The 17,952-nt window shown below is 35.8% G+C and overlaps 2 protein-coding genes across 3 annotated transcripts; one reads left to right on the top strand and one right to left on the bottom strand.

Moving 5' to 3' along the window:
- Nucleotides 1-18: 18 nt before the first annotated feature.
- On the bottom strand, nucleotides 19-8,898 carry LOC129946325 (mitochondrial tRNA-specific 2-thiouridylase 1). Its single transcript, XM_056056462.1, has 5 exons — nucleotides 8,722-8,898; nucleotides 2,876-3,041; nucleotides 2,045-2,229; nucleotides 1,683-1,909; nucleotides 19-515 (listed from the first exon to the last, which is right to left on the bottom strand). The coding sequence occupies exons 1-5, from the start codon at nucleotides 8,795-8,797 to the stop codon at nucleotides 24-26; spliced, it is 1,146 nt and encodes a 381-aa protein (XP_055912437.1). The 5' UTR covers nucleotides 8,798-8,898; the 3' UTR covers nucleotides 19-23.
- A 1,060-nt stretch (nucleotides 8,899-9,958) lies between these two features.
- Nucleotides 9,959-13,031, top strand: LOC129947655 (protein Red). 2 transcript variants are annotated; one of them, XM_056058288.1, is made up of 3 exons: nucleotides 9,959-9,994; nucleotides 11,311-12,803; nucleotides 12,867-13,031. In XM_056058288.1, the coding sequence occupies exons 2-3, from the start codon at nucleotides 11,316-11,318 to the stop codon at nucleotides 12,933-12,935; spliced, it is 1,557 nt and encodes a 518-aa protein (XP_055914263.1). In that variant the 5' UTR covers nucleotides 9,959-9,994; nucleotides 11,311-11,315; the 3' UTR covers nucleotides 12,936-13,031. The 2 variants fall into 2 exon arrangements, with proteins under 2 accessions (XP_055914263.1, XP_055914261.1); XM_056058286.1 differs by having other exon boundaries at nucleotides 9,970-10,111.
- The last annotated feature ends 4,921 nt before the right edge of the window (nucleotides 13,032-17,952 follow it).

Here is a 17,952-nt window from a genome sequence, read left to right as displayed (position 1 = left end):
CTTTGTTTTATTTGTTTCTTTCTTTATATTTGCATCGATGCAAACTGTTTGAAATTATTTTTCATCTGTTCCGATGTCATAATTCTGGCACAGCCTAAGCATTCGGTTCCTAAATACAGGACACCATATTGACCTGGTGTTAAAGCGCGTAGCGGTTTATCTAAGCTGACTTGCAGACCACCATCGTTTAGCTTTTCCACTGTACAATCTACTAAAGGTTTAGTATGTTGAAATCGGAATTGACATCTGAACTGGTTGCGATCCTTTAAAGGGTCTGAGGAAATCCATGAAGGATTCTGTGTGTAAACTAAATTTGAATAGAGGGCGGGATGATCGGTGCCATATGCAACTAGAATGGAATTTGTTAATTCATCTTTGGCGGCAACAAAATACGGTTTGAGATAAGAATGCAATCGACAGCGCTGTCCAACTGTCCACTGGTGAAAACCCTCATGATGTCCAACTACTTTGCCTGTGTCTATGTCGATGAAGTCACCAGGTTTAGAATGAATGTACTGTAACGTAAAAAAAATCTTATATTCTTTCAAGAAGGAAAATTATAATGTTTTTGAATGGTGCTATAAAATTCAAATGTAACGTCAATGTTTAGTGTATTCAAAAGTTGTGGCTGATTTCAAATATAAAATATTAAATTATTCGTTTTTATATTTTCTCGTAAGTTGTGTGCAAGATCTCTGTTGGTAAAAATAGAAGGTTGGTGTCACTGGTAGCTTGCAACAGGTTAGGGTTAAGGTAGCTGCTTGACAGTAAAAGCCAACACACCATGCAGACCATGCAGAGAAGTTGGATATCTCTTACAACACCTTTTGCCGTAGTTGTAGTGACCAAAGAGAAAGTGAAACGATAATCCATTTCCTCTGCAAATGTCCTGCTTTGGCAAACACTAGAATGAAGTACTTTGGAAAAGCATTCTTTCAGGAACTCGATGAGCTATCTGAGACAAAGATTAGATACCTAATCTTTTTTCTCAATGCGAAAAAATGGCTCTAACATAATCGCTATGAAGCTTCTCTATAAATCTATCCCTTTCAATCAAAGGTCAAACGAGTTTTTGGTATCAAAACGGCGCACTACAGCGCTAATTGGATCTCAGGCTAGGTTGCCTTGAGATCGCCATTTCTACCTACCTAGACCAATCGTTGTGATACCACATGGATCTAAAGATATACCTTACTAGATAAAACCAATTGGTATTAGCTATGAAGTGCTTGAGACAATAAGCTTAATGGCTGCTTGCGTCTGATTGTTTGCTGAATATATTAAGCGGTATACGATGCAACAGAACATCAAGTGCAGAGGAGGGAATAGAGCTGAGCGCTCTAACTTTGCTGGAGCTTGTTGCTTTGCCCAACGCAGCTCACCATACCACGACTCCATTTGTAATGATTGGTCTAATAACAGAGATGTATATAAATGTGTTATTTGTGTTTGTAGGCCCCATTTATTACTAAAAGCTTTTTTACAAGAGTCCCTATCCAGCCACCTCACAGTGGCTTTCTTTAAAGTAAGGTTTCCAGCTTAATTTCTTATCCAAAATGAGATTTCCTTTTTTTGCTTGTCTATATACCGTTTTTATCCTTCCCCTTAATTGGGTATAAAATCAACTCTGACTTCTCACCATGACAACAAAATCCCTGTTAAAACGATGGAATTAAAATTACCTCTTTTATAAAATCCTTAAAATTCCTATTGCCAATAAAACAAATCCCGGTGCTTTCTTTCTTTAAAGCAACTCTATGAAGTCCAATGTTTTTCGCAATACTTTTTATTTCACCTTTCGTATATTCTCCTATTGGAAACATTGTTTTTCGAAGGGCTTTTTGTCTTATGTTCGATAAGAAAAATGTTTGATCTTTAAATGAATCTTTGGCTTGAAGAAGATGAACATCTGCAAAAGTAAAAAGTTAGCATTTTAAATATTATAATATTTCTATGATTATTTTCGTTTTCTTTTCAAAACGCATGAGAATCAGAATCAGAAAAGATATCATTGAATTCTAGAGCGAGGTATCTTAGAACTTACCTTTATTTGGTTTATAATTTTCCAAGTATGGACCAAAAGATGTTCTAGCATAATGACCCATTGCAATAGCATCGAATTCTAGTTTTTCCAATGCATATTTATAGAAGTGATCAAATTTGATATGCCTGTTGCACAATATGTCTGGATTAGGGGTCAGGCCATTTTGATAATCTTCAAGAAAATTCCTAATTATGTTTATGGATTTTTTAAAATAAAAAAATATAGATTGCGGAGAGTGAAGACATGACAATTTATAACAGCTTTGTGTCCAAAAATGCACTTCGAGCGGAATGCAGAACCACCAGCTGAAAGTCTTAGCCTTTCAAGGACATGACAATGCTGATATAAATGAATTCGTCTCTAACTATTAATACTAAACAAACATGAAATGTGCGTTTATTTTCTTAACCTGAAGCCAAACATTTGGTTGTGTTCTAGAGAAGCAAGTTTTCTTTGAATACTTTCTATTTAATTACTATCTTTTTCGATTTTGTAATCTTCGAATAAGATGGGTTGTTTAAAAGCTTCAAGTTACTACCTCGTATGGATGCAGGACAAAGAAACTATTGTTTATGTAAATACAATGACACCCGTGCAATATTGAGTAAGGGTAATATTTTTCAAAACTTAGTTAAGCTTTATTGGCGTCTAAAAGAGAGCGCCTTTTGTAAGGGATACAATATAAAAATATGAATTGTAGATAAAAAAATCGTTAAATACTTTACGTCAATATTGCATTGGAGGTGCTACCAATTAACTTTCTATATTTTCTGTACTATTTAATTGTGTTTTCTTATTTTCTTGAGTACTATTAAATTATATGAAACTTACGTGAATACGTTGTTCCAGTACTCCTTTACAAAATTGACTTCAATTAGGTCGATACCAATCTTATTGCAAACATAGTTTGCATCGGCTAGATCCTTTTCTCCAGAACAACGTCCAGTCTCGTCTAATTCATCCCAATTACGCATAAATACTCCCAACACAGAAAATCCTTAAATAAATAAATTAACATACATTTATTGATATTAAATTATTTATTATTTTAATAAAATGCCTGAGTTCGTGCCTTGTTAGAATTAGATTTCTACTTAACATTGTTTCAGCATTGATTACGAGTTTGATTTTTATTTGATTTATATACACAGCTGGTCAAAAAAATAGGTGTGAGAAATTTTTTGATATCCACTCTTGACTTGTTGTCGATTAACAAAAAAAAGCTGTTGTTTTGAATGCAAGCAATGCAACCAACATTTTTTTTTAAAAGAAAGAACAGTTATTATCTCTATGAGGATGCTAAACTTTTTGCATTTAAGTAATGTAATGCTAAGCTTCTTATAATATTCTTTATTTTATGGTATAAACTCTTGAGATGGATCGTTTAAAATTATTTTATTAGCTTCAAGCAATAGTTTTTCATTCATTACTGTAAGTAAGTAAGTAATTCATTTATTATAATACATAAATATAAATATATAATAAATACATAAACATTTGTTTTTGAATTTAAAAGCTTTGGTTTTTCCGTCAGCTCGACTAGCAACTTAAATTTTTATAACATTGGTAAACTTTGTTTTAAATTATACATATTATTATAATATATACATCTACTAGTTTAATCATATTCACTCATAATCAATTTTCTAAAACTGCAAATTTCCTTCAGATAGTTGACAGGATTTTTCCAATCTGGTCCATTCAATATTAGAATTGTCTCTTGTAGAGTGAGAGAGAATTTTTGAAAATATGAGAATCTCTTGTATCTGAAAATTGGACATACGCTTATAAAATGGAAGCAGTCTTCTTTGGATTTATGATTGCAGAGTGTACAGAACTGGTTGAAACTCTCATTGTATGGTCTACCGTTGAGACATAAGACTTCGCATCTAGCTTTGAAAATCAAAGAAATATCTTTGTAGCTTAAAGATTCATTAAAATAGTTATTGTTATTTAGATTAAATTGTAACTGGCTATATAATATTCGACTTTCTGATTCAATAGCTGTTTTTATAAATTGGTTCCGAACCGAGTCTTCATTAAGCTGGATAATTTTATACATTTTTTCGTTAACATCAAGAATGTTACTTGTATTAATTTGCATATCTTCACCAAATGAAGAGGCAATTCGTTGTCATTTGTCATACCACCAGTCTTTGTTCCTTATTTCGTAAAGCAGCATTATTTTGCTCAGTCGCTCATCTGGGAAACCTAACACTTTAATAATATAATCCGCTTGTAGTTTCAATGTGCTTGTAAATAATTTTGGTAAGCCAGTTTCCAAGTAGATCGCATAGTTCAGCTTGTTAATTGGTAGGTTGAAAATTTGTTTGATGAAACTCCTCTGAAATTTCTCAATTTCCTCACACTCTTCCATTCCCCAAACTTGAGCTTCATAACATAAAGTGGACTTCACAACTGAATTAAACATTTGGTATTTGGTAGACAAATATACAAGGTTGTTTTAGAAGATCTTTCTCCATGTTAAGTTTATTAGACTTCGTGATGTTTTGGCTTTAATGTCAAGGTGCTTACTAAAATTCAGCCGTAGGTTGAGGTTCACTCCAAGATATCTATATTCGTTTGTCACCTCCAAACTTCTTCCTTTGTACTTCCAATTACTTCCAACTTCAGTCCGATTGGATCCCGAAAAGATCATTATTTTTGATTTTTCTGTATTGATTTCTAATCCCCATTTATCGCAGTATGCAGACAGTCGGTTTATCATCAATTGAAGATTTTCTTTCGATTCCGATAGTATGACCATGTCGTCAGCATAAAGTAAAACATTTATCCGGATTCCGGCCATTCTAATTCCTCCAGGTAAGTCGTTAGCTATGTCATTAATGAATAGTGAAAATAAAAGTGCACTAAGCGGACATCTTTGTTTGACACCAGAATCAAATCTGGTTGAAACACCGATCTGCGAAAGTTTATATATTAAAGCATTGCGATTTACCAAATCAAACGCTGCTTTGAAGTCAACAAACATCGAGTAAACCTTTTTATTTCTTGCCTCAAATGCTTTCACTATCGATGACAGAGTAAAGATTTGGTGAACAGTGGAGTAATTATCCTAAATCCAGCCTGGAAGTCAGATAATATCTTTTTCTCTTCTACCCACTTTTCCAAACGAGCGACAAGAACTACGCAAAATACCTTAGCTATAATATTCATTAAAGATAAACCTCTGTAGTTTGAGACGTCATTTAAGGAACCTTTTTTATGTATTGGGAAGATAACCGATTTTTTGTACGAGGAAGGAACTTCCGCTTTCGTAAGAATTTTGCTAAAAACCACAACAAGTTGCAGCTTAAAACTTTGCGATAATTCTTAAAAAATTCGTACGGTACACCATCTTCACCTGGTGCTTTATTATTTTTAGCTTTTCGTAAAACTGTTTCTATTTCAATCAAAGATATATCGGTGTCTAATATATCATTGGTGATGCCAGGTTCAGCCTAAGTAAACATTAAGTTAGAGTTTGTTTGAAGAAGGTTCGAGAAATGAGAAGAAAGATTAGCGGCGGATACACCTGTGCCAATTATATGTTGAGTACCATTAATATTTTTTGCAAGTTTCCAAAATTCCTTTGTATTCTTTATTTTGCCAAGTGATTGTGCTTGTTCATTTTCAAAACCAAGTTTCTTTTCATAGCATAGATGTTTATACTGAGAATTCAACTGCATGTACCATTTACGTAATTCTTCATTGTCGAATCTCTTAAATGCTTTTAAAAGAGGAAATGATTTTTCTCTTGCTTTCATACACTCGTTATCAAACCATTTTTGTTTGAACGCTTTCCTTACATTGTCGCTTGATTTGCTCCCGGCATTTGCAATTTATAAGTTTAATTGATAGAGTATCTGAAGGCTCGATGTCAGTTGGGATTCTTGAGAGACAGATGTCCAGTTTGTGTCGAAAAGTTCCCGCTTCGTCTTCTCTCCATTTAAGTCGGGGTAATAGCTTTAGGTTTGTTTGATTTGAGCCAGGTTTTGTTTTCCATTCGACGGTGATTGGCATATGATCAGAGAAATGCCTTGTATGGAACCTCAAACTTATTTATGAGTTTAATCCAATCATTGTTCATTACTGTTTGAATATGGGTTGTAAAGTCCACTGCTTGGCAGAGGAAAGGAAATTAGTTCGTCGACTTAGAGATGAGGGCAAGACCTACAAATTTATTGCGGAGGTCCTAGGCAGATCTCAAAATTTAATAACAAATGCTCTCATGCTCAGAGGAATACGCGAAAATAGAGGCCGACCGAAAAAAACATCAGCGTCCACTGGCCGCCTCATACTATTTCTAGCTAAATCTATTATTTCGTCAAGGGGCTCAAATTGATAATACAGTCAGTGCACGCTCGATCTGAAAAAGGCTTCAGAACTCGAATATCCCAGGAAGAATCGCCGGGAATATTCCATTCCTTAGGGCTAGCAATATAAGGTCCAGAAAATTATTTGCCTTAAACCGTACTAATTGGAAAGAACCAGAGTATAATGGTGCGGGGCTGTTTTTCCTGGTACGGTGTATTTCCTATATTTCGTTTGAATAACATCTTAACAAAATACGGATATAGTGATATTTAGGAAGATGTCATGTTACTATTTTCTGAGGAAAAATTGCCCCTGCGATGGCACTTTCACCAAGACAACAATCCTAAACATACCGCAGGTCTTGTGAAAGATTGATTTCGAGAGAAACAAGTATCCGTTGTCCCATGGCCAAGTTAATCACCTGAACTTAATCCTATTGAGAACTTGTCGAATGAGCTTAAACGTTATTTCACAAATGGACACCAATTGTGGGAAGCGGTTTAAAGAGAACAGTAAACATGCCGAAAGTGAGTAGAGTCGTGCCGTGACGACTTTAAAAAGTTTTGGATAGTAATGGAGGATACTCAGGTTATTAAAGTAAGTAAAACAAAAATTGTGGTAAGATACAGAAATTATTGGTAAAAACGATAATATTACTAATTTATGAAGACGCACCTATTTTTTATCCAAGTGAAAAAACCTCCATCAGTAGTTTTGGGGCTAAATTATCTATAATTGTAATGTATTTTAAAGCCTTAAAGTGTTTTTATTTAATTGATATGAGCTTTAAAAATATCTACGTAAAATTAATGTTTAACATAAAATAGGAATACAAAATTAATCATCACACCTATTTTTTTGACTAGCTGTGTAAATACATATGTATGTATGTAGGTGCGTATATAGACTTAGAAGAGGAGATGGACAAAAGAACTACTTTCTATTTCTTGGATGTGGGTTATACATACGCTTGTTTAAATATAAGATACTTTATGCTGCAGGTTGATAAAGGGTGTTCAGCTTTAAATTGCGATTATCAAAGACTAGTTGATGTAAGCTTTTAAGATTATTTATTCAAAGAGCAGGGTTTGAAGACTGGTAAGAAGCGCAGTGTTTCCTGTGGTGCAATATTTGAAGCACGGTGAATTATTGGTACGTGAGAAAGAGAGTCCAAGCAATTTATTTTATTAGTTTTTATTCTGGAGGTATATTCTCGACTATTCTTCTAAATTAATATTTTAAAGTTGTTCAATCAGATATATTTTGCATTCATTTTTGTATGCTGATCAAACAATCTACTATAAGTATTATTTTACAATATGTTATTTTATTATTTTCCAATTTGACAATAATTATTCATACTCGTATTAAACGAGGATTATGAAATGATTTAATTATTTTTTGAGGTTGATGTACTATAGTGACGAAGGTCACCATACAAATGTGCAATTCGTGCTATTTGTATTCATTTAAATATTCGAGGACTAAGTGATGAGCCGGGCATACAACTTATTTGGTTGTATGTACAAAGGTTCAGGCAAAAAGGCACAATGGACAGTAGACATATTCCTAGACCATCAACGTTAGCAACAACGGGTCTCAAGTTCGAAATGAAATTATTCAAAATCCACGTAAATCGATAATGAAAATTGTGGCCTTTACAGAAAAAGAAGCAACTTGTTACAAATTTGTATTTAGGGATGAAGCACATTTCCATATTGTTGGATATGTTAAGAAACCAAAAATGAGACACTGGTGCCCTAACAACCATTGAGAACGCATTCAAAAAGGCTTACATTGTTTAAAAACAAAAGCGTGGTTATTTATTTCAGATAGTTTTAAACAATTTTAAGTTTAAATTTTTTGAAATACTAATGATAAGGATATTTAGTCCCAAATTTTTCCAAACAAAAAAAATAAATTTGAATCTCCTGAAAATAAAGTAAGAAACCTTAAGGTTTTGGAGACTAACCAAATAAAAGAATTTAATTTTCAGATCCGCCAATTTTAGAGGTCTTAATTTCCCCGTCATTTGTTAAATTGGGAAGGTTATGATGTTTGTGTTATGGTTTTCAACACAAAAATAGACCTTAGTTCTTGTCATTTCCCTAATTTTACTGGCGAAATACAAGACAACAGCTAGGTTATAATAGTTATTTGTTTAACTATTTCTTTTGAAAATCTTTAATCTATTTGATTACACTTTAATCTATTTAATTACACTTTTAGAAAATAATTAATTCATTGCTTATTGTTAATTATTATAACCATAATAGTTTCAATGTACCCACGAAATACCTTCAACTTTTAGTACCAATATCAAGGTTAAGCTGAATTTAAGACCTAATATTCGTCCTTACCTTTTTCTTTAAGTAAATGTGCACATACCGCACTGTCAACTCCACCAGATATTCCAACTATTATTTTTCGAAACATTTTTGGTTTTCAACACTGGATTATATTTATAAAATGTGTTCATTTAAAATTATAACATGTTTCTACATAAAATTATGAAATAGTAGGAAATAAACAAAAATATACAACTGTCATAATAATGTCATATCATATATGGATTTGAAGAATCATATAAACTAGGATACTTTCCAGGTAGTGACAATCGTTCCCATAAATTGTATGATTATTTTAGTTTGGTCCCAAATTTGTATTTTGACACTAAAGAGGTGAATACAAGTTGGCAATTTTGTCTTCGTTTTCAGCAACAGCTATCAGTGTTTTCTGGAAAACCTTTTTACCTATTGCTAGAAGAGCCATCTTTATTTTGCATATTTGTGGATCCAGTTTAATATGATTAACTCAACATTTGGGGCTTAAGGGACCAGTTATAAGCCATCATAAACGAATAAAAGTATAGTTCCATAGAACGAAAAAAACTGTAATTGGCTTACAACTTTCATGTGGGTGCGGTGGCGTAGTGGGTAGTGCACTAGCTCCTCACACGCTAGATCGCTTGTTCAAGCCCAGCTCGGGCAAAAGTTCTTTAAAAATTAAATTGAACATAAAGCGATTAAGCACCACTAAAGGAGTCTGATGATCGGGTTGGTCCCCGTGAAATAGCTATAACTCCAGCCTATGAACTTGGTGGTAGCACACACAAGTTGTTGTTGTTTCATTCTAAATATTCAATTGTAAATTCGGCAAGCAGCTGCCTTAAACTGTGAGTATAAAATTTCATACAAAAAACCTCCTTAGAATTGTAAAAATTTTCGTTCAGTTTTTATGAAAGCAAAGTTTATTTATAGGATAGTACTCATGTTGAACGTCTTCTAAAACAAAGTCTTGACGTTCACGAAATCTGATGGTAGTGATTTTATGGCTCGCTTACGAACGTTATATATTTTAACGTACCCTACCCTACAGATTAATCCGATTCTGAAATTTGTGTGAAGAATGGTGGATTTATTTGTAAATAATATCTTCATCTGAAATTGTGAAGAATATTTAAAAAAAGAAAAGATAAATGGTGTGAATATTTTCCTATAATAGAGAATAAACGATTGGAAAATATCCCACTTCCTGGAATCTATTTTGGAAAGTTTGTTATCGATGCTATGCTTTTCAAGTGATTTGACAGTCACAACAAAATCCACGATACATACATCGTTTTGTTCAAAAGTATGTGGCCTAATTATAGACAGTATTTCTTATAGTTTTATTGATATTTATTTACCTTAAATAATTCTATTTAATTGCAATTGAATGGTGATCTTCCCTATTGTTATCTTAAAATATGTATGTATTTTCCATATTCCTAAAAGGTTTTCATTTCTCGACTGATCCCTTATTTTTGTTTTGTTGTGTACTTTTTTACAATACAATTTTTACGTTTAAGTAAAAGACCTAAGAGGGTTTAACGTCCGAACGAGAGATAGTAAGCTAGTAATGTGTTTATACCTTCCTTCTGGTGTTCCAAGCATTGTGTACAAAGTCTCTTCTAATCAAGTGCCTGCGTCTTAAGTTACAAAACCGATTTTTCGAGTTTATCTACTTTTCTATAACTCCAGTGGTGTTAACATCTTTACTAAAATTTTCAAACATACATTCTTCATCGGTCGTGATACTCTCCGGGCCGCGTTCGACATGCTTCTCCAACTTTCCTCGTTTTAGGCCACCTCCATCCAGTTGCCCACCTAAGGCTCTGGGCGTCCTGGTCTACGCTATCCGTTGAGCGGATACACGGTCTTCCCCGTTGTCTTCTACAATAAATTTTACCACAGAAGATTCCCCTAGCGGGTTCTTCTTCGCTCATGCGTTCTATGTAGCTTCTCAGAATATTTTGTATAACGCATTTTTATACCTAAATAGAATAAATTATAAATAAAAGTCACATATCTATAAGTGAGTACTAATAAAATCATAGTCTTATACAGAAGAAGTTTGGAATTTATGGTGAGATTTTTAGATTTATAGTCTTGGTCAAGTTCTGTTGGATTTAAGCAGACCTAAGGTAAAGGAATGTTGGGACCAATTCTAATAGTAATGTTACGAGTAAAGTTGCCAAAAATGGAAGGACCTACAGTTTTAAGCCGAATCCGAACGGCTAATTTGAGAAAGCACTTTTCATGACAAGAATTACACTTGGAGAGTTTGTCAATTCCTCGCAAGAGGCAGTAACCATACAAAAAAAACTTTAGATGGTACAGACAGGGATCGAACCCAAGACCTCTAGCATAAGAGTCCACGGGCACTACTCAACCACATTACATTTATTTAAAAACACCACAAAATCTGCTAACTTGTAACTGTACTCAAACTGTTTTGCACATTTTTATTAAGTTTTAACTATATCTCAATGACCATATTATAAAGAGTAATTCAGGTCTACACATGAAAGTTTAATTCTAAAGATAGATACCGTTCCTCGTCTCCTTGTTACGAGAATTACCTTATAAAGACAATCTTATCACTAAAATTATCTACTTTCTTAATAGACGTAATGGCACAACCTCCGGAAACTCCTTCACAAAAATTAACAAATGATGATTTTCGTAAGCTCTTGGCTACTCCACGGCCAGGTGCTCCAGCAAATTTACCCGTTGGCTCGGTCAGAGAAGCCGGTTTAAAGCCCGTTAAAAAAACTACAACACCAATCAGCTCTGATCGTATTGAAGCCAGACGAAAGAAAAAGCACTTCTATGCTGCTCTGAAAAAACAAGAAGACAACAAGCTAGCTGAACTCTCGGAAAAATATCGTGATCGAGCGCGAGAGCGACGAGATGGTGCCAATCCTGATTATCAAAATGCCGAGACGCCAGGACATGGAAACAATGCATACAGAGCTGTCGCACCTGACGTCAAATCGGGAATCGATGCAGCCGAAAGGAGACGTCGAATCATTCAAGAATCCAAATTCTTGGGTGGTGATATGGAACATACCCATTTGGTCAAGGGTCTGGATTATGCCCTTTTGCAAAAAGTGCGCTCAGAACTGCAGCACAAAGAAGACGAACAAGAAAAAGAAATGGAAAAGGTTTTTGAAGAAAAGGAAATAACCCTCAGTTTGGAAGAACAAGAATTTTCAAATGAACCAACATTCAATACAGTACTTGGCAAAAACATCTACAATACCATACTTGCGGCTAAATCCAAAGAAGTAGTTAGACATGAACACTTCATGCCAGGTCGAATGGCTTACATAATTGATTTGGATGATGATAACGCAGAAAGCGATATTCCCACGACTTTGGTTCGATCTAAGTACGACGTCCCGGTGAATCATGAAGATACAAATACACTAACAACTAACGACATTGTAATAAACAAGCTGTCACAAATTTTATCTTATTTACGATCAGGGGGACGTAATAAAAAGAACCGCAAACGTGACAAAGACAAACCTTTGTTCAATGAAACTAACGATAATCTGAAGAGCTTTCCGAACGATAACATTTACGATGATATAGGAGATTACAATCCTCAAGTTAAGGACGACAGTAGAGCATTGCCAGGTTCAAGATCGCCACTAAACGAAGAACAAAATGCAGAAAAGTCTTTTCTTGGTGGTGGCAATGGGCGAGAAGGCAAAAATTACTTTCAAGATGAAGATGTGCCACACGAACCGTCACCACCAAAGAATATCTTCATACCGCAGAGAATTTCAAAATCAATGGTTTCGAAATTTTCCAACGAACCTCAGGGCTATGCAGAGTGTTATCCTGGTTTAGAGGAAATGAACGATGCCATTGATGATTCAGATGATGAGGTTGATTACACAAAAATGGACTTGGGTAACAAAAAAGGTCCGATCGGCAGATGGGATTTTGATACTCAAGAAGAATACTCTGATTACATGAGCACAAAGGAAGCTCTACCAAAAGCTGCATTTCAGTATGGTGTCAAAATGCAAGATGGAAGGAAAACTAGGAAAAATAAAACTGATAAAAATGAACGGGCCGAATTGGATAGAGAATGGCAAAAAATTCAAGTAAGTTTATTTTTTTAATTTTAAGTTTTAGCAGTTCCTAACCTTTATCCTTTTATTGTACAGACAATTATACAGAAGCGAAAAACAAAAAAATCGGGAGATGAGCCGGAGTACAAAATCAGTAAATTTTAAAATGACCTTTGTAATAAGTAACTTTATACTTGAATATCTACAAATAAAACTAAATACTAACAATAAATCTTATTGTCTGGCAAATGGCAAACATTTTATTTCAAGAATGAGTTTTAACAGCAGCAGGTAAATAAAAACGTAGTGATTGCTTAGATAAGAGTCATCATAAGATAACCTACAAACGACTTCGACCGCAAAAATCTATCAAAATGATTTATAATACCGTTCTGGGATTCTACATAGAAAAATGGATTATCTTGTATTAAAAGGCGCTGTAGAGAGAAGACCTTCAATCGCAGAAAAAACTGTCATTTCCAAAAATTTATTAAAGTTCAAGTTCAAGCAATGAGTGAACAACTTTACAGGTAGTATTTTGAAGGGAATCAAATTAACTAATATTTTTTGGTACATTTGCGCTCTTTTTAGTTTTGAGCACGATTCTCAAATAAAGGTCTTAACTTTTTATTTGTCTTTAATAAGTTGCGTTCGTATATATTTATTAACAAACAGTTTGTTTTAATATGTATTAACTCTTATTATAAACTGCCATAAGAGTTTTAAAAATAAAAAAGATTTGAAAGAGTTTTTTAAAGAAAGTGACCAACCGATCCGATATAGAGAAATAGGGTGTCGCACCGAGCGACGGCTCGTCATTTAACACGACAAAGAAGAAAAATATGCAACATCAGCATAAGTGTGCCTTTGTGAAGTTGCGATATGGTTTTAGAGTTCAATGCACGTTAAATAGGTTGAAAAGGGGGTGTATTGCTTACTTACTTACTTAAGGTGGCGCTACAGTCCGGGGCGGACCTGGGCCTCAACCTAGCTAGCTGTCTCCAGTTTCGCACGCCAAGTTGGTTGAGGTCCTCTCCCACCTGGGTGCGCCACCTGAGTCGCGGTCTTCCTCTACTGCGCCGTCCCTCGGGATTGGATTCGAAGACCTTCCGGGCTGGAGCGTTGATGTCCATCCGCTCTACATGACCTAGCCTTCTAAGCCGTTGGACTTTGATTCTGCTAACTAGGTCAGTGTCGCTGTACAGCCCGTACAGCTCGTCGTTATATCTTCTCCTCCATTCTCCATCTATGCGTACGGGACCAAAAATCGCCCGAAGAATTTTTCTCTCGAAGCATCCTAAGACGCTCTCATCTTTCTTTGACAGGGTCCAGGCCTCAGCGCCATAAATGAGAACCGGGATGATGAGTGCCTTATAGATGGTGATTTTACATGCTCGAGAGAGGACTTTACTTCTCAATTGCCTTCTAAGTCCAAAGAAGCAGCGATTTGCAAGAGTTATTCTTCGTTTGATTTCAGCGCTGGTGTCGTTGTCTGCATTAATAGCGGTGCCTAGGTAGACAAAGTCCTTAACTACCTCAAAGTTATAGCTGTCCATGGTGACGTTTTGTCCAAGACGTCGTCGTTCAGTGTCCTTTTTTGATGACAGCATATACTTGGTCTTGCCCTCATTGACCACTAAACCCATCTTCTTCGCTTCCGTCGCAATGCTCAAAAACGCTCCACTGACATCACGCTTTGATCTTCCAATTATGTCAATATCATCTGCGTATCCGAGTAATTGGATGGATCTTTGGAAGATTGTGCCTCTAGTGTTGACGGTTGAGTTTTGCACAATTCTTTCCAGAACGATGTTGAAGAAGTCGCATGACAGTGCATCGCCTTGTCTAAAACCTTTTTTGACATCAAATGCATCGGTAAGATCTTTTCCGACCTTGATAGAGCAGCGTGCATTCTCCATCGTCATTCTGCACAAACGGATAAGTTTGACAGGGATGCCAAAACTAGACATTGCTCGGTAGAGCTCTTCCCTATAGATGCTGTCATACGCGGCTTTAAAATCAATAAAGAGATGGTGGGTATCGATTTGAAGCTCCTGGGTTTTTTCCAAGATCTGCCGTAGTGTGAATATTTGGTCGATAGTGGACTTTCCTGGTCTGAAGCCACACTGATAAGGACCAATCAGGTTGTTGACGAATGGCTTCAGACGTTCACATAATACGGCAGAGAGGATCTTATACGCAATGTTAAGGAGACTGATGCCTCTGTAGTTGGCGCAGTTTAGAGGGTCTCCTTTCTTGTGTATCGGGCACACTATGCTGAGATTCCACTCATCGGGCATGCTTTCTTCCGACCAAATTTTGCAGATGAGTTGGTGCATGCTCCCTACCAAGTCATCGCCTGCTGCTTTGAATAGTTCGGCGGTGATGCCGTCAGCTCCAGCAGCTTTGTTTGACTTAAGTTTAGATATAGCTATCTTCACTTCGTCAAGGTCGGGTAGGCGGAATTGTTGAACTGCGTCGCCGAGGTTGAGTGGTTCTATCTCCCTTACAGCGGAGTTCGGTTCGTCATCGCCGTTATATAATTTGGAGAAGTGATCTTTCCATATTCTCAGCATCGACTGTGGTTCTACTACGATGTTCCCTTGATCGTCTTTACAGGCTTCGGTTCGTGGCTGGTACCCTGTATTGATTGTTGGATATAGCAAAAAGAAGCTCTGGGAATTTTAGATTTTGTTTTAATGAAACGCTCAATGAAATGGGAGAAGCTTAATGGATTGGGAAAGTGAATGGGTTGACGACTTTTATATTCGAATGGAACTTTGTAGGTAAGGGAATTATAAATATGGGAATTATAAGTTGGTTGGATGTTACTTACTTAGGTCCTCAGACCTGTTAGGTCCGTTGGGAACCTCTTAAGGGGCATAGGGCCTCTACTACGCCTACGCGCCATCGTGTACGGTTTCCGGAGATGTGTTTCAGCTCCCTCCAACTCTTGCCTAGTGACGCTGATTTCGCCACGACTGTCCTGTGCCATGTGCTTCTCGGTCGTCCAGCTCTTTTTCCCTCTTGTGTGACCGGATTCCACTGCATTGCTTGGCCTGCAATGCAGTCGTTATCTTTTCGAAGCGTGTGTCCAATCCATTGCCACTTACGTCTTCGTAATATAGATTCTATAGGTTCCTGACCTGTCCCTCTATGAAGGACCTCATTTGATATGCGGTTTGGTCAGAAAATCCTTAGGATGTTACGAAGACATCTATTCACGAATGTTTGCAACTTTCTTGTCATGGCTGAATTATTCTCCCAAGTGCTGCACCCATAAAGAAGCACAGATTCGACATTTGTGCGAAACAGCCATAGCTTTGTTCTTGCTAATAGAGTTATTCCTCCAAATTTTTGACAGCATACTGAACGCCGCTTTTGCTTTGCCGATGCGGCAGATGACGTCTTGCTCGGTTCCGCCTTCGATGGAAACGATGCTTCCAAGGTATTGAAAGCTCTCCACTTTTTCAACCGTTCGGGAGAAAATATTTATTTGGATGGTCGTGTTCCGAGGCTAATCATATTTGTTTTGTCGGAATTAATTTTCAATGATTTATGACTTTGACCAAGTTGATGTTGATGTTTGATTGGAGAACAATTAAAGTGGTGATTCTCATCGGCTTTGTTGATCTTTTTGATGATTAAATGAAAACAGTTTTTATCTAATTTTTCCCAACGTTTCGACGGTGATTGCCATCTTCTTCAGGGGATGTATTTATTCATAAAAATAATAAAAATGTTTATTTAATACATACGAATATTATGTAAAGCGTACAAGTATGACTTACATTGATTTGAATATTAAAAAAACATTAAAAAAAAAACAATTAAAACAAATAAAATTTAAAGCGCTTCCGATTTTGAAGACTTTACAACTGTTATATGTAAACTGTTGAATTGTTTGTGTCTGAAACTAAGGAACAGTAAACGGCGGAAATGTTTTGAGTGTCTTGTTTGCGGGTCATATTATTTTTGTTATTTATTATGTGAAGTGTTTCTAATGTATAGCGTTTGGATGTATATTTCTCAGTTGCAAGAATTTAAACTCCTTCAAAATCTGGTTGATGTCCTGTTTCAATGGTGATGCATTCTAGTGCTGTCTTTTCCGGTTTTTTTTGGCGAATGTCTGATTTATGGTAAGCCATTCTTTGTCGAAGGAGTTGTTTAGTTGTGCCAATGTAACAGAGATTGCATGTTTCGTCCGCTTTTCCTTTGCAGTTTATTTTGTAAACTACGTCGGAGCGGCGATCCTTGTCCGTTTTCGTCTTAAGGCATGTAAATAAATATGCAACTGTCTGGTTTGACTTATATGCTAAGTTCACGTCAGGGTTGTCTATGGCGACAACTTCTTTGAAATTTTCCGAGAGTTTGGGAACATACACAACACTTTTATAAACACCTTTCTTCTCTTCCAACTTATTTCCGGAAGAAACTTGATGTTTTTGACGAAGTATCAAGTTTCTTATGATTTTTATCGGAAAGCTATTGTCAATGAGTATTTGTGTGACTTTTTTCTCAACGTCTAAGAATGCTATTGACTGCTATATTGACTCACTTTATTCCTTCTCTACGGTAAATTGGATCTTTTCGTTGAATTGATTGAGGCATCGTAGCATATTATCAATTTCTTCTCTAACAATCGCGAAAATATCATCAACGTACTATGCTATAAACTTAGGTCTGTAGTTTAGTTTAAAACATTCTTCAAGCAAATAGTCTAAAACCAAGTCAGCAATCGTCGGGGAAAGAGGGATTCCCATTGGCATACCATGTATTTGTTTGTAAAAATTGTCTTTAAACTGTAAGTAGTTATTGTCCTTTATGCAAAAATTAAACAATTCGAGAAATTTGCTTTGGCTCAACCTTGTGTTTTCGCTTATAATTTCCCATTTCCTTTTGATAATGATAAATAATTAATTTTCTGCTGTCGTTTGATGGAGATCCTATGAGAGAGTAAGCAACCTTCATCCGCGTGATCCAAGTGCTTTAAATAGGATGTCAAAGTCCATTGGATCCCTCCGCTACCTGACAGATCTGAGCGCAGTACATCGCTTATCACCAACAAAAACAATATTGGCGACAGAACACAGCACTGTCTGACTCCGCTTCGGATTTAAAAATCATCTGATAACCTACCATCGTGCAGAACGTGACACTTGGATCGATCATATTTTGCTTT

The sequence above is a fragment of the Eupeodes corollae genome, chromosome 2 (assembly GCF_945859685.1).
Source record: "Eupeodes corollae chromosome 2, idEupCoro1.1, whole genome shotgun sequence".
NCBI classification, from domain to species: domain Eukaryota; kingdom Metazoa; phylum Arthropoda; class Insecta; order Diptera; family Syrphidae; genus Eupeodes; species Eupeodes corollae.
Note: the sequence above shows the minus strand (reverse complement) of the source record. Positions and strands in the feature narration are given on the sequence as shown.